Source organism: Epinephelus moara, chromosome 7 (assembly GCF_006386435.1).
Source record: "Epinephelus moara isolate mb chromosome 7, YSFRI_EMoa_1.0, whole genome shotgun sequence".
In the NCBI taxonomy this organism is placed as follows: Eukaryota; Metazoa; Chordata; class Actinopteri; order Perciformes; family Serranidae; genus Epinephelus; species Epinephelus moara.
Window position 1 is genome coordinate 36941125 of NC_065512.1, and position 16096 is coordinate 36957220.

The 16096-nt window shown below is 40.6% G+C and overlaps 1 protein-coding gene across 2 annotated transcripts in view; it reads right to left on the reverse strand.

Annotated features, from left to right (window-relative positions):
- Positions 1-15656, reverse strand: part of LOC126392570 (glycerol kinase-like) — a 26600-nt gene extending 10944 nt beyond the window's left edge. For both annotated transcript variants that reach the window (XM_050048000.1, XM_050047999.1), the window contains exons 1-9: positions 15476-15656; positions 10510-10583; positions 7601-7707; positions 7373-7450; positions 5899-5978; positions 5495-5632; positions 5139-5248; positions 4715-4781; positions 448-483 (exon numbers count right to left, since the gene is read on the reverse strand). In XM_050048000.1, coding sequence (XP_049903957.1) covers positions 448-483; positions 4715-4781; positions 5139-5248; positions 5495-5632; positions 5899-5978; positions 7373-7450; positions 7601-7707; positions 10510-10583; positions 15476-15529 — 744 coding nt within the window. In that variant the 5' untranslated portion in view covers positions 15530-15656. The remainder of the gene's footprint in view (positions 1-447; positions 484-4714; positions 4782-5138; positions 5249-5494; positions 5633-5898; positions 5979-7372; positions 7451-7600; positions 7708-10509; positions 10584-15475) is intronic.
- Between the last annotated feature and the right edge of the window lie 440 nt (positions 15657-16096).

Below are 16096 nucleotides of genomic sequence, written 5' to 3' on the forward strand. Positions count from 1 at the left end.
TAAATAAGTGTGACCAAGATATGGACTGAGAGGAGATTTTACAGTTGAAAAATTAAGTAAATTTTTTACTGTAGACATAAATGGAAATCATATTAAATTACAGCAGTAACTATAAACAACAAATACAACAAAGTATATGAGAATAAGATACAAACACATCAAAATATGGCCAATATAATTATAATAAATTATACTAAACTAAATAGTAAATATTAATTTGACATTTGCACTGTACAAATGCCTAAAGCTCAGTCTGTTGTTACTTTCACAACACAACAGATCTGTGAGAGGCTAATATTAGCCTGAGTAAAGTATCTGGGGCTGTCTCTCAAATGCTTGAAGGAAAGCCACGTGTAACAAACACCACAGCACAATGACACCTACAACACTAAGCATAGACAGATGTCACTGTTCTCAGAAAGTTACACAACATGCAAAAGTCCTTACCCCAGAGATTGGAACTCCTGCAAGAGAGCCGGATTTCTGGTGAGAAGACAGAAACACACCCATGTGTTTAGAGTTCGGATAAACTACAGGATAATGCTAACTGTTGTGTAATTGAGTTACAAAACACACAGTAAGGGTAAATACTACAGTGTGTTTACACTGAAAACATCTGGATCAAGCAACAGGACATTGTAGGGAATCAGACATATAAAATAGGCCAGTGGTTCACGAACAGGTGTCTAGGGAACTCCGGTAGTCCCCAGAAAAATGGGGAATTTCTAATTTTCGTTATTTTATTCACTATAGAAGTGAGTAAGAGTCATTATAGTGAGTATTCAGTTCATAGGCTTCATATCCCCACTGTTGCTATCAACTATAGACCAATTCAAACTGGAAAACATTAACATTCAAAATGGGTAATGGGTCCCTTTGTATTTCCTGTTGGAATGTTTTGCAGTGCATGTTAATGACAGCTCACAGGAAGTAGACATGGACCCAAGCTTTATACTAGCAAGGAAATGCCAGTAAATGATCTTTGTGTGTTCTGTGTGTCCTTGTGTTCTAGTCTGTGTCCCCTCTCTAAATTCAGAGGTTTTTGTTTTTTGAAGAGAAACTGAAGTGAGGAAAGTAAACAAAGAGCCAAAGAGACAAATACAGACTACCACTGTCTGCTGGTATGGAGAGTTATTTCCTCTCACATGGGCACAGAACATACATGCTGGTTGGCCACTGGCTGTAGTCTTTGTGGTGTGTTCATGCCCAACTTTGACACAGGTAAGGTGAGGCGATGCAGCAGTCGGCTTTCACTAGTTCACTAGTTCTTTGAAGTCAGTTCGGTGTGTCTGACCCTTTAGACTCAGCGCAACGAATTGTTAAGTTTCACTTTGATTGTGCCTGATGTTCTGGTGCTCCATCTGTGCCCAGAGTACGCTCTGCACTCCGAGTGTGCAGCATGAATAACTGAATGGTATATATATTCCAACAACACCTAATAAACAGTCCAGCTCCAAAAATAGAAAATCAAAATGTGGCGGCCGATGTTTTAATCATGGCGGGCTGCTACAAATAAATTGATGTGTGGGAAACCCTGGAATCAATTTTGGGGTCCTTGACATGAAAAAGTTTGAGAACCACTGAAAAAGGCAGTACCTACCTGTAGCCAAGAGTGCAATAATCCAATGTAACAAAAACATTCATGTAATAAAATAGTATCATAGGATAACAATTTGCTTATTTATGTTACAGTGATCATAAAACACTATTATTTTATTATTACACTACTAATGATTAAGTACTTTATCAATGCGAGTTTCCAGCTTATTGTAATAAATCCCCATGGTGCTACATACTGCCCAAACAGGGGAAAAAAAAAAGTCATCAACGTGACGGCAGAGCAGTTTTATTACCTATTAGGAACTTGATTGCGTTATCATCTATAACAGCACCATTAGGTGCACACAGGTAATCATGCCATTGGAGGTTATCACCTTAACAGCTACCTTTGTGTGATGCCCGTAAACACCAGTGCTGCACCAGGTTTAACATGTGTATCTCTAGTTGAAAGAATCTGAATATTTTAATATAAGATTTGGGACTTTTCCACTAAAAGTGCAGTTGCAGTCATCAGGATCATACTGCACAGTGAAGCAAGACTAGTAACAGAAAAATAACCTGTCTTATGAGGGTGTCTCTTCCACTACCACTACAAATGTAGGTTTGGGAGGATGTGGTAGAGGCCTCCAAAGAGTAAACAATAACTACATTCTGAGGTAAGAGGTAAGAAAATCTGACCCATAAATACAAGGAAAACAAATAAAGCTGCCACGTTGTTGACCCTTGGACTGCAGGCCAAGGTGCATGTTGCATCAAATGTTTAACTCGAAAGACTGTGTTGTTGTCAAGAGATAAGATTCAAGTATGGACAAACAAAGACACACAATAACAGAATCAGTGTATTGCTGAGCTAAGTATCCCTGAAACACACACACACAACACACACAAAAACACACACACACAATGCAGTCACACCATCTGCCAGTGTGATAAAGCAACATGGAATCTTATCAGGCCATTTATCTCAATAAGGAATTTTATTGAGCCTGTGCTGTTTACTGTAACTCTGAAAATCATAATAGTGACCCGTGATCCAAAATCCTCTAACACTGATGTGCACACTTGATAAATATTCAAACTCATACTGCAGCAATGATAAAACCTCACACGAGCAAGCTTTATGCACAAGTTATGCATGAAGCTTGCTGTGTTTAAACTGGGAGAAATACAGTATCACCCATTTTTAAAGAAGCTGTCTGGAGTATATGTGCCTGTTGCCATTTCTGATATCAGATCATCAATACGAATTCTTGATATAATTTTACATGGGTGATGACTTAAAAAAAAAAATCCTCTAAATTGGCCAGAACCCCAAAGTAACACATTTTGATAGGCTGCACATATCGACAGAACTCTGGCAGCTGAGATGCAGCAGGAAAAAACAGCGTGCAGATCAGTGTATTTTCACATCTAACTCAGTGAGTAAAGAGTTTATTTTGACCAAACCTGAGTCTCTGATTGTTAGAACAGTGGAAAGACTAAGGCTGCATTCACAATAAATTAAGGTAAAAAATGCAGAAACCTGCGGCAAAAAGTTGAGACAGATTCAACTTTTGGAGAAACGCAACTCAACATCATGCTGTGGTGGCTAATCATGTATCAGACTGTAAAGGCAACTGTCCTGCACAGGGTCAAGTATTATAGTCTCTTTCTATTGTTAAATATTATAGTGAGTAAAAGAAATAAAGTAGCCTATGTATTAACAGCTCCTGTGTACTATCCTACAAGGGAGAACACTAACCTTGTTTGTGTGTGCAGACACGTGTGCCTTTTGTGGCAGTAAATATTGTAAAGTAATGATAATCAAAAGGAATTCTAAAGATTTTATAAGCTGGTATAAACAAACTCGGTGGCTGAGATGAGGAGATCAGCTTCCTCTCCACCCTCCACTTTCCCACAAATGGGCCATTAAGTGTAGGATGCACAGTTATATCGGGCCGATAAATTATCAGTGGATAATGGGAAATTTCAGTTATTATGTTTTATTTCGTTGATAAAATATTTGATAATACAGAGCCAATTTGGTTTCATTTACTTAATACGGAAAGCATCTACACACCCTGACATAGTGGGTGGTGGTACACTTTTGAAGTTGGTTTGTGAGCCGCCATTAAACACAAATGAAGAGGCACAAGTGCATCCAAACATGCACACACTTTTTCCACACTGCCAGAGGAAGACAACACGAGGGGAGTCTGAGTAGCATCAGAGGGTCATATCAAACACCGAGCCTTTAAGCAGTTCCAACAGCCTCACACCAAAAAGCCACTAATAACCATTAGGTAACACTAGCCGTGTGATACTAAGTTCGCTCTGTCACTATGTGTGTGTGGGTGGACTGTCTTCAGCTATCTTCAGCACAGAGCTCACAAAACCCACAGCAGAAGTCTTCAAGTGTCTCTGTGGGAAGGCGCAGGGACTTAACTTTTTGTTTCAGTTACTTGTGTATCATACATTGACATGTCTGTTTTTACAGATTATGTTGAAGCATTCAATTTCAATTCTTGGGCAAAATACTCCATAAAAACAAAAACATGTTTGAAAAGTTTTTTGATATACTTAACAAGAATACATAAATGAAAATTTGAGGAGTCAGAACTGTCTTAGTTAGTGAAAGAGAGAAACTTGGATTGGTACCTTTGTATTTTCTGTTTAATAAGGAAATAAGTGTAAGAATAGGCTAAACTGGAGTTTTCAAACAAGTGAGTGTGACCCACTTTCCAGCTCCACTGACGTGTTGTCACCATAACAACTAACAATATTCAACAGTATATTTTTAATAGTCAAATGACCATGACAAACCCTTCAGTGTCCTTTCTATTCATTCTACTTAAATGGAAATACTAATTCACAAGTAAATTCCAAAGGACACTAGTATTTGAGCCAGTAATCCTTTGCAACGTCACTACCAGCACTATCAGTACAGTATCTGTTGTTGTGATATTACACACAGTATCTCATCACATTTTATGGCCACATTCCCCAGAATAGTTTATGATTATATTATATATAATTTACACAGATTTACAACCCTGTACTTCTTAAATAAGTTGAAGGAAACATGGGTCAGGTCTCATCAGATCCATCTCAAAACACAAACAGTAATACTGAACTGATCAGACAAACTGTGGTTGAAAACGATAACTGAGCCTACCATACAGCCGTATATTTCAGAGGAGCTCCTGACTTTGGGGAGGATTTCCATCGGGACATCAAAGTACCTTGAAGCAGCACAACAGCAAATCAGACATGACGATGGAGGTTTATGATGTACCATACATAACAGATGGGTAAAGGGAGTGTGTTTTCATTAAGCACAGTCTGTAGTGAAACAGTGATTTGAATTGGATTGGATCAAGGACCGACTCAGTTTTAAGTTTGAAGGTGGACATAGCACCAACATCAAGTTCAAGCTGAAAGGCGTTTAAATCCTGTGGGCTTTTCTTGAAAACAAACAGTTATGTTTACGTTGAGAACTTCCGTGTGACAACCAAATGTGTGTGTGCTCAAGGCCTGTATGTTCATGCTAAATAAATGGTCTACTGTGTGGGTGTGTGCGCTTGCATGTGTTTCTCTACCTGCAGAGTTCAGGATCCCAGTCCATGCTGTGAATGTTGAAGAGCATGGTGCGACTAGCATTTGAGACGTCTGTACAGTGGACCCCTCCATTCTTTCCCCCTGTCAGGCACTGAGGAAAGACAACACTGGACTGAGTGTGCATCAAATGTTGTAAATAAAATAACATGTATACATTCAGAGAACATGCAATTGGTACTGAACGCAACTTAATGCATTTTGCATAATGCAATTAAACTTTCTGCAGCGCAGCTATGTACGTTCTAGAGAAAAGTCTGTTAAGAATGATTCAGAGGTTTTCACTTTATTCTCAGCTCCATGGGCTTGTGCACAGTGTCAGGCTTTGAGCAGCTCTTACCCAGATGATCCAGGAGTCCACTGTGCCAAACATGGCGCGCTCATTCTGTACTGCCTCTCGCACTTTATCCACATTGTCCAGCAGCCAACGCAGCTTCACTGCACTGAAGTAGGTACTGATGGGAAGGCCTGTCTTGTGCTGAAGAGTGAATAATAGAAATACAGATTAGAGTATTTCTTTGGAATAAAAGGAGTGTTGCCCTTACCAACTGAGCTGAGAAAAACCTCACCCTCAAGATGCACATATCCGAAAATCAAAGGGAAAACCACACACTGTTGTGTTCTCTTATAAAGTTAAGCTAAATGACCATCAAGACTTTTAGTTATTCAGAATCAAAGGATTCCATTAATCAATACATACATTTTGTATTTCTACATCTATGATCTGTTGTCCATGTCTCTCACCTTGAGGTGGTTCTTGTTTTGGCCCGGCGCTTTGTCAATGAGAGACTCCACTGTTGACTGTGTGCGCAGGTCCAACCAAACTACAGACAAAGCAGAGGAGGACAGCTTACACACAAAAACCTAAAATATCTAGATTAGACAGAAATTTCTGTATGAGTTTAATCCATTCACAAAGGCATTGCCTCTCGAGAGGTATTTCACCATAAAACTAAGACAAACTTCTACATGCAACCTCTTGTCACAGGTTGCATGTTTAACAGTAGCAAGAAATTCAGTCAAAAAGGGATATTTATCTTCTCACAATGTTTCATTTGTATAATTCTTGGGGGTATAAAGAGGTGAAATTTCACAAAATTCCAAAGATGGAGAAAATTCAGAGAAAATAAACCTACTTTCATGTAGCAGAACATAATCTGTTTCACGTTATTCTTGTTCTGACCCCTTAAGTTTTCTTTTTTCAGACTCCAGAAGCAAATTGCCTCAAATCTATTTTTACTCTCACTTTCACGTGACATATCTGCTATCTGAAGTGCGTTCATAAAATCCAACATTTGTATAGATTTCTCTTCACATTGATGTGAAACTGAAAAAGGATGCGTGACATTTTTGCCTGACATGTTTGCTGGAACTACTGCAGACACTGAGAATGTAAGTAACACACACATTGCACCGATTCTCATAGGGATTGTCTCAGTTTCCTACAATCAAAAACATGTGCCATCAGAATAATTTCAAAGATTTCGTAATCACTAATAACTTTTACACATAGTGGCTTCAGACAGGATTACTGGGCAGTCTTGCCTCTTGAAGAACTGCTGTGCACACTGAGGTTGACAACCCACCCCTGACACATCCCTCACATTCCATGCTAACAGCAACCAAGAGCCATTCCTCGCTTTGAGATAAACTAGCCTGTCAAGCTGGAACTAGAGGCCTTAGTAGGGGGATGAATGAAACCCTCTCTAGCAATGTTAGCTCATAGGCCTTGAGTAGGCGGAGACTGCATGTGCTCAGCTGCTACGCTGAATCACAAACACATGGTGCTGAGTGGTGGGGCAGGGACAGACATGACACAGGACAAGATCTGATGTAACCTAGTCATGCGCTGTGCTGGTTCCCAGATGACATAATCTTCTCTTTTGCTCAATTAAAGATGTTACAACTTCAGCTTACAAAGTCATGGAGTGTTGAGTCTGACAATGATGTCCAAAGAAGTTGTAGCAAAGGGAATCTTTACAACAATACATATGGTTGGTTGAATTGAGGGAGGGTGACTTAAGTTGGTTCATGTCTGTATATTAATGCGTTAAATTCATTCCTTTTTATTTTACACAGCTTCACTTGACCATTTAAGTACTTTGTACAGTGTATATTTAAAGGGCCTTAATTGTAGTCATTAAATATTACATAATTTATATTTAAAGAAGTATATCTGACACTGATACTTGTTCATTCAGATGAATAATGTACCCACCAATAGCGTTGTAGAGTGGCTCTCCGGTCACCTTGTCCCAAACTAGGGTCGTCTCTCTCTGATTGGTCACTCCCACCGCTGACAAAACAACAACAATGTGAATGTCAATAAAACCCCCACCTCCACCCATCCCTCTCTGTTAGGTGTGGCTAACAGTCTGTTTTTTGTTTTCTCATCCAGCTGCAGGCGTAGGTGTGGTCAACATATCTCCACCCATAGCTGTCCCACCTTTTATGTTGGAAATGTTGATGTTGAGCTGGCAGAGTTTGTCACAGGTCCTCTCCATGCACTCATACACAGACTGCATTATCTCTTTGGGGTCCTCCTCCACCCAGCTGATTGAAACACAAATGCAGGCATGTAAACACAAAAACCTCACAAGTGTACAAAGACGCTTGGTCTAGTGAGATACAAACATGTTAACAAAATCATCTACATACAGTGGAGTTGTGGGCGGTTGCTGTTACCCACTACCTATCACAAGTCTATACTGTGTTAGGTGGTTTGAGGTTATGGGGTGAAAAGCCTTTCGTCTACACCATATATAAGAAACTATTTTGATGGATCGAAGTCTTTCTCAGAAGTTCTCAGTTTAAGCAAACAGCTCTTCCTCTGGCTGATGTAATCTTCAATGTAATGAGCAATATGACCTCAGTTGATCACTGGTAGCTTCAGGATACGTGCACTGAGGCAAGAATATGCATGATTCACACTTTGCTTGTGTTTCTGTTGCAAAAAAAAGAGCAAAGAGTAAAATTTTCTGAATTTCAAGGTTTCTTCGGTTTCAGGCGAAGTCTATTATTTACACAGCCTACAGTGTGTCTCACATGGACTTTAACAGGTTGTGCCATATATGTGGCTTCTAGTATTTTGTACAGGGTGTTCATCAACCACATTTTAGATGTAGTAGACAGTAAAATCTGAGTCTGTATCAACCAACCAGCTTTTGTGTGTACAATAAAATAAGAGCTGGACCTTAGACTCAATTATGTTAGAAACATCAAATAAAGTAAGAGATTAATCTAAATGCAGTTAAATTGTAACCTCAGTAAACCATTTAACAAGGGAATTCAAGTCAAGGGAAAAACGGAGGCACAGTAGTGACAGTCTGCAACTCATTTTTTGTTAGCAGTGTGGATCTAAAACCATGTTTTCATTTTTCCTGGTAAGTTGGTTAGTTTTCCACCATTCTCAGAGGTCTTCTGTATAAAGTATATTTAGCAAATAGCAAAAATACTGACTCTGTCTATCCACAATATTTACTTTTCGTACAACTAGTTGTACCAGGAGAATATGATTCTGATGGCTTTAAGAGTTCTTTAGAAGCTCAGCATCGAGGATTATTGTGTTATTGTGAAGTAGAGCTGCAACAATTTGTTGATTCATCATTTAACTGTCTGTGGGAAATGGTAACAGTTAAATGATTAACTGACAGATCCTAAGTCCCACCCCTCTTAGTCACTGTTCCGAGGTCAGACAAGCTTTTCAAAAAGACACATGGCGATGCCAGTTTTGCTAAGCTGGGTGCTGCTGTGTTTATTAGATAGTTTCTGGGCATTGGGAGACATAGCCTTAAGAAACAGACAGCAAGTCTGTAATGGATGATATTCACGATTGAAAAAGGCAAACCAACGCAAAGGCTTTCAGTCTCAACAAAAAGGGAGAAGTAGAGACCAAGGATGACAACACTATCAGTCAACATTGCTCCTGGATAGGTATGCTCCTTTTCCCCTCCTGGGATCAGTGAAGTTCTTTTTGTATTTATTACTGAATACAGACCATGGTGTTGACCTAACGTTAGTCTCTCTTAACTGTAAAAATTGTATAGTATAGAGTCAACCTTTTAACTCCGCCCACATTGAGCATGTTTAATTCACACAACAGCACCACCTGAAAGTGGACATCAATACTTCATTAAGTACTAATTTATGAACACTGCAGCCTTCAAAACATACTACAACAGGATATTTTTAATATCATCATAATCTGTAATGAATCATTGGCTGCATATAAAGAAATATGGGTACAATTGCAAACTGACCGCTTGGTTCTTTGGCGAAAGAGTGGAGTACAGCATGGGTCAGCTGGAGGCTGCATATAGGCTGTGGGATAGAGCTGAGGGCTGAGAGTCAAGCCGGGCCCATGGAGCATGCTGGAGGTTTCACCGGGGCTGAGGGGGGCAGTCATAGCGGATGAGAGGAGAGCCAAGGCCTGCAGAACATGTTGAAGGCTCCACATCCAGGGGTGTGTGGACTCCTGCACGCCCTCTGGTTCTCCAACATGCTCTGCTTGCCCTGGCTCTCCTCTCACCTTCAGCAAGGCCCTCTGACCCAGGCTGTGCTCTGCTCCTCTGCCAAAGAACCAAAGGGAGAGAGGGATGGCCGCGGGGTTCGTGCCCACGGCCCTCTTTTGGCTTTCCTCAGTGTCCACATACATGTCTACATGTGGAGCTGTCTGTTTTCTTTGGGATTTCGTAGGGCGGGACTTGACTAGACAAGTAGTGGGATCCATACTAATGCATCATTCATCACATTCAGTGCTCCATATTGCTATTTCCCAGCCTACTGTGGTCATATTCTGTGGAGATGGCCCGTATTGCACCATTGTCCCTCCACCTTACTCCTGCATATGAGACTACTCAGCTGGGAGGACAGCAGACAGCGCCCTTGGTGACAGACCTTCAGTTAACAGCTGTAGCTAGTCGAATTCAGCCAGCACGAGCCCCAGCTCCCTGCCGGATCTGCAAGCTTCTGCTCCTGGCATTACACAGGTCAGGCCCAATACTACTGCTAGCCACCAGCCCTCTGTGACCCCCAGTGCTGGGTTAGTGGGTTAGCTCTGGCTGAATTCAAGATGCCTCAGCAAGTCCATCTCCGCCTCTCCAGATGTGCTAGCCATGCTCCTCACAGCAAAGGTAGTCTCAGATTGAGGCCAAGAGAAACCGCAGGGTAGCAGCTAGCTAACTAAGCAAAGCCCTAAATTGCACATTGCAAGAGAGGGGCTTCTCACTGTTATTGGAGCACAGGCCGAAAAGGGGTGGGGCTTCGTAAAAGCTAACCGAAAAACAATTGTCTGATTAATTTATAATGAAAATGATTCATTGGAGCCAACCCTGTTATGAAGTTCAAGGAACTCACCCCTCCTTGGGGAAACTCTGGTTGATCTCTACTTGGTGGTGACTCATCAGTTCAGCTGTTTTTGCATTGAACACCTGTGGAGAAATTAAAGTCATGAGAGACCAAAAATATAAATAAAGCAATGCTACATTCAATGGCTACAGGGGTGTCCTTGTGAAAAGGTTAAAGTTGTCTTTGTAAGAAAACCCATCATTTGGCACAATACACGAGTGGAACAGTGACGGGAAGTTTTATTTGACCAGTGATACATTACAACACAGCACACAGTGGTGAGTGATAAAAAAAACAAAAAAAAAAACAAGAAAGAGAGCATGAGATGATGACTGTTATTATTGGCTGGATTTTATCCAGCTACACTGAAGGCACAGCTACTGGCAAGAATGTCACTCCAATAAAGAAGGCTCCCTATTACAGAGGTGGAAAGATTTAACTCAAGGTGACATGGTTGTGGCTTGCAGTCAGGTGGAAGTCAGCATTTCTTCTAACGAAATCTTAATGTGTGTGTAGTAGGCCTGTTTACCTTGAAGGACATATAACCCACAAGCAGTTTCTCACCTCACTGCAACTTTGAACTCTTTACCCTTTAAGATCCTCTCACAGCTGCAAAGACTGGGCAGACACACTGACACAAGCAGGCTACAAGCTGACACGCAAAGAGGTAACATTCGGTTGAAGTCACACAGTTGGACAGCAAATAGGAACATCCTCACCCCATCAGAAAAGAACAGACCATATGACTGGACCAGTTAAAGCAGGACCTAATATTATAATATTTAAGGTCTACAAATCTGGTAACACAGAAGGCATCCACAGAATATGCCAACAAGTTCAATTTACTCTGTTTCCCAAGTTTTAGGTTGTTAACTTGATCCAAATAACAAGTCATGTATCATCATAGCTAGAGTGTTACTGATCCAAAGTAAGTTTTCATATGATCATTGTCAGGCTTTGTTGCTCAGCCCAGCTGACATTTAGTTAGTGTCTTTCAACGAGCCAAAGAAAAATTGCCAAAATTCAACAAAAGGCACAACGTCGCTTTCCAAATGTACTGACACAGATACTCAAGAGGCCTAATTATGAACAGTTTCACTGACAAACTACAGTGTTTCCCCTAGGATGGAGTTGTAGCAGCGGATGTGAAGCACACAAACGAAAAAAAAAAATCCACACACGCGAAACTTTTTTTGTACCCTTGCAAAGCACAGCCTGCTGGGATGTTTCTATGTATCTACTGGCACCAGAAGGACTCTTTAGGACTAAGTACATACAGTACATGTGTGCACAGTAATGAGCAGGTGAAATGTCTGTCTAGCTTACATATGAGGTGTCTCAAGATTTAGTAAAATACAATTTTATTTAACATAACAGTAAAAAGTCACTTGACATGCTACTGTTTTGTGCTATGACCTATTTAAGTGCTGGAACTTGTTATTTACGTGACAACACCTGAACGCAACACAGGCTCCACTCCAACTGAGGGGCTGTCCACACCAATGCGGGTATAAAACCGTGACTCTTTGCTCACGGTTTGGCCTTTCATCCGCACATAACCGCAGTTTTGGGCCCCTGTAACCGGAGTTATTTGTAACCGGAGTCCAGGGTGAACTTTTTGGAAAAGTCCGGTGTCAGCAGTCGTGTGGACAGGATAACGGCAGTTATTTTGTCTCATCTCCATTGTATGACGTCACAGTGTGCGACGTAAACANTATATGTAAAGTCAAATACAGGAATGCAAACTTGGTAAATCAACGTGAGTCATCCAATAATAAAGCACTACCTGACAAGTACATTCTTTAAGTCAAGATCATCTTCATGACGCTACCAAATACATTAAAAGGTCAGGGGAGGTTAAGGAATTTGCAGTCAATCTTCTGCAGAACCAGCAAGGAGGATGCAGGAGTCACAGCTCAGTTATGTTGAGGATTTATTTCAACACTGCCAAGGGGTTAATCATTATCATGTATGACTAGAGATGTGTTCACTTATTGTCCTACGTGTCCTGCAATGAACCTCACAAACAACCGTCTTTGTTTTAAGTTTAACTTCTGGCCTAAATTACATTTTCTGTGCTTGACCAAGGCCCTTGGCCTTTGGAAAGACATCCTAGAGCCATGTTTCACAGACCCCTTTCATTTTTGACCACATGAATTTAAAATATATTCCCTAGCATCATGAAAAAGAGAGCATTAGAGTATTTCTTAACAGATTATGCTTCAAAATGTAGGTGTTTTTTCTCATATGAATTGCTCACAAACAACACAAATGTAAGCATGTTCTTTAACAGGGTCTGCGATATGAATAACTTAGACTTAATGTTACTCAGTATTAGCCTTTGTACATTTCAATCAATTAAGTAAAAGCAAGTTTCAATGTTGTGTTCTGAATTCTAGACCGAACACCAGCCGAACAAGGACTCCTTTTGGTCTCAGTTCGTCAATTGAAAAAAGCTGTCAGATTTCGCAGAAATGTTTACCAGATCTACTCAGGCTTAAAAAATCCTGTCTGTCTACTCTTTGTTGCCTACGGTTTCTACAGAGCTTCCGACTCCTGCATTCTGCGCCAAGTCTGAATCTTCCAGCTGACCTACTTGAGGAAGCCCAATTTTATTCACAATGGATCACTAAACAGGATTCATATTGGGGTAATTTCCATGCCAACTCACCTAGAACTCAGAACTTTTCACACACACACACACAAAAGTGAAAATTATGAAAGCCATGGAACCCTGCAAAATCCTACAGCTCTACTCTAAATACTTCTAGCTATGAATTTTTGATGTGCACTCTAAGCCTCAGTCCCCAATAGCTTATTTTTCACTGGATTGAGTTGAAATTTGTACTGAACATTCAGGAAACTCTCAGGATAATTTGCAACATGTATTCATAACTAACAGAGCAGGGCCCCATGATCTCACTATCACACCAAACTGCTTAACGATGAAATTGATTACAGTTGCACTCTTTATTTCCGAGTATGTTGGAATCCAGTGACCCACCCAAACCTGTTTCATCTAGTATGCAACAATCCAAAGCCGTTACAAGCACTAACTTACAAAGTTTCTGAGCCCAAACTTGTTCAAACGTACGAATGGGTATCATTCTAAAAGTTACGATACCTGTACCAATACCAGTACCTTTAAAGTGATACCAAAGTTGAGAGTACTTCATTTTATTTCGTCTTTTCTACTTCGTTCAATACCAGTCATGCGAATGACTTAATAAATTGAGTAAAATGCCACCAGTTGCCATAGACCTGTAGTATATCCATACTTTCAAATGTTTTGGTTGTATCTCAGGACACTGAATTGCCAACTCCATCAAATACACTGACGTCAACTTCACCACACCACAGACTGTCTGGGTTGTAGGCGCTGCAGTAATTGGCCAGTCATAGGTTTCACTGAATCGAAGAAGGCCTGTGATGATTGGCTGCAAGCAAAACCATACAAATTGTATGTTTTTTCAAGATCTAGGGTCAAAACAGGTTGAATGGAGGTATGGTTTGACTACAGAAGTTTTGGTACTACTTGGTACTGGGTTGTTTTGGTTCAAGGAAATCAAAATAATCCTTATTGGTAAATATAAGTATCTTAAAAGGTGTGTTTTTCAGCTCCAATGTTATATTCAGCAAGATCTTTGGCATTTTTTTTTTTTTATGCAGGACTGAATTACTTGTGGATGTGACAGAACTACATGCATACTACACACAATCAAAATTTGGTTGCAAGACAGTGAAATCATTTGGAGCATGTTTACATACTATGGCTCAGAGGTAGAGCGGGTCGTCCACCAATCGGAAGACCAGCTGTTCGATTCCCAGCTCCTCCAGTCTGCATATCTAAATATCCTTGGGCAAGATAATGAACCACAAATTGCTCCTGATGATGCTTCCATAGGTGTATGAGTGTGTTAAAAACTGAGTAGCAGGTAGCACCTTGTATGGTAGCCTCGGCCACCAGTGTATGAATGTGTGTGTGAATGGGTGAATGTGACTCGTAGTGCAAAAAGTGCTTTGAGTGGTCGGATGGCTAGAAAGGCAGGTCCATTTAACATTAAAGGTTCTTCATTTAAGTATTTAAAAGAACGTTTTATTTTATAATTGATTGCTGTAAACATTCAGCAGTATGTGGAGTGTAGGGTTTTGCAAAGTCCCATGAATTTAATATAAGCCTTCCCCTGTTTTTTCCCCTCCAACAAAGTCCATTCCACAAGCTGGGAGGTCCTATGGTCAGAAAACACTGACCCTTGTATGAATTAAAATGTACTGCAGTGTAAAGCTACACTACACTGTCTGTATTTTCAGCTATAAAGTTTATTCATTAGGCTATCTAAAGTGAAAGGTTTCAATAGTATTTCTTGGGCTACAATCATCTAAACGATGTTACACTACTTTTCCTAAAATCTTTGAGAAAGTGACTTTTGCAGACTATTTTGCTGTAAATTAGCTGCTATTTGACTGACAGGCTCATGTAATAATAGCAATTGTATTTCATAACGCGACAATAATGACTAATATTGAACATTTAAAATGTGAAGCTCTTAATAAACTCTATTCGTGGTGCATTAGCTGGTTTGATATTTAATCTTTTAATTTGATCCCACTGCATGCTATATGACATTTTGAGCCCAAATTTAAAGGGCCAACCTTCTCTGCTAACAGTTAGCACACTGATAACGTTACAATACCGCATTGATATCGACGGGGTTAACAGTTACCCTCGCCATGTGTAACGTTAGCCTTGGAGCTTAATTAAACTCGAGTTAACGTTAGTTCTTATTCGAAGTTATTAAATATTATTATTTCCAACCGTTCTTTTTCAGTCAAAGGCATCATTATTTGTTATTAGTTAACGTCATGTGGTCAAATGAGCCAGCATATGCCGAAGGAAAGTCCAAGAGAAGTTGCCTCAATACAGACTACTCGGTATGTGTGAAACGTAACATTGCGACTCCACCACGTCACTCACCAGAAACCTTGTCGAGCTCGTGCCCTGGTCAATAGCAGCTACCAGCGGATCCATCCTCGTTCTTTTTACGCGTTACCGTTGAAACGCTCGAAACAAGACGTTAAACACTACCAGCTGCTGGGTTTGAGGCTCGCACGGGACGACACGAGTGCTCACTTAGTCGGACACCACTCACGACTCCTCGTGAGGGGTAGAGGGTGGGTCAACCCAGGAACCGGCCCGTGCTGATTGAACGATTGGCTGCTCCACAGAAGGCGTCGGCCTCGCTCTGTCCAATCAGGACCGGGGGCGCGCCAGGGTACGGTCAGGGAGGAGAACATGCCGAGGGCGCAGAAAATGAGTAATATAAATAAACACTTACACAGACTGTGTCGATTCTGTAGATCGATGAAGTCGATATCTGAGCAGACAACACTTAGCCTACCGACACCTTATGATTCAATCAAGTATGTATCGATGTCTGGATACGCAATATCCGGCCACTGTGTTGGCTCATCGATCCCATAGACATATTGGACGGGGAAGCCTGAAGGGACATGACAATATTAGACCACAATTTATTAACTTCAAGATATCGCCAGTGTTGGGTAAGCTGCACATTGCTTCACACTGGAAGAAGAA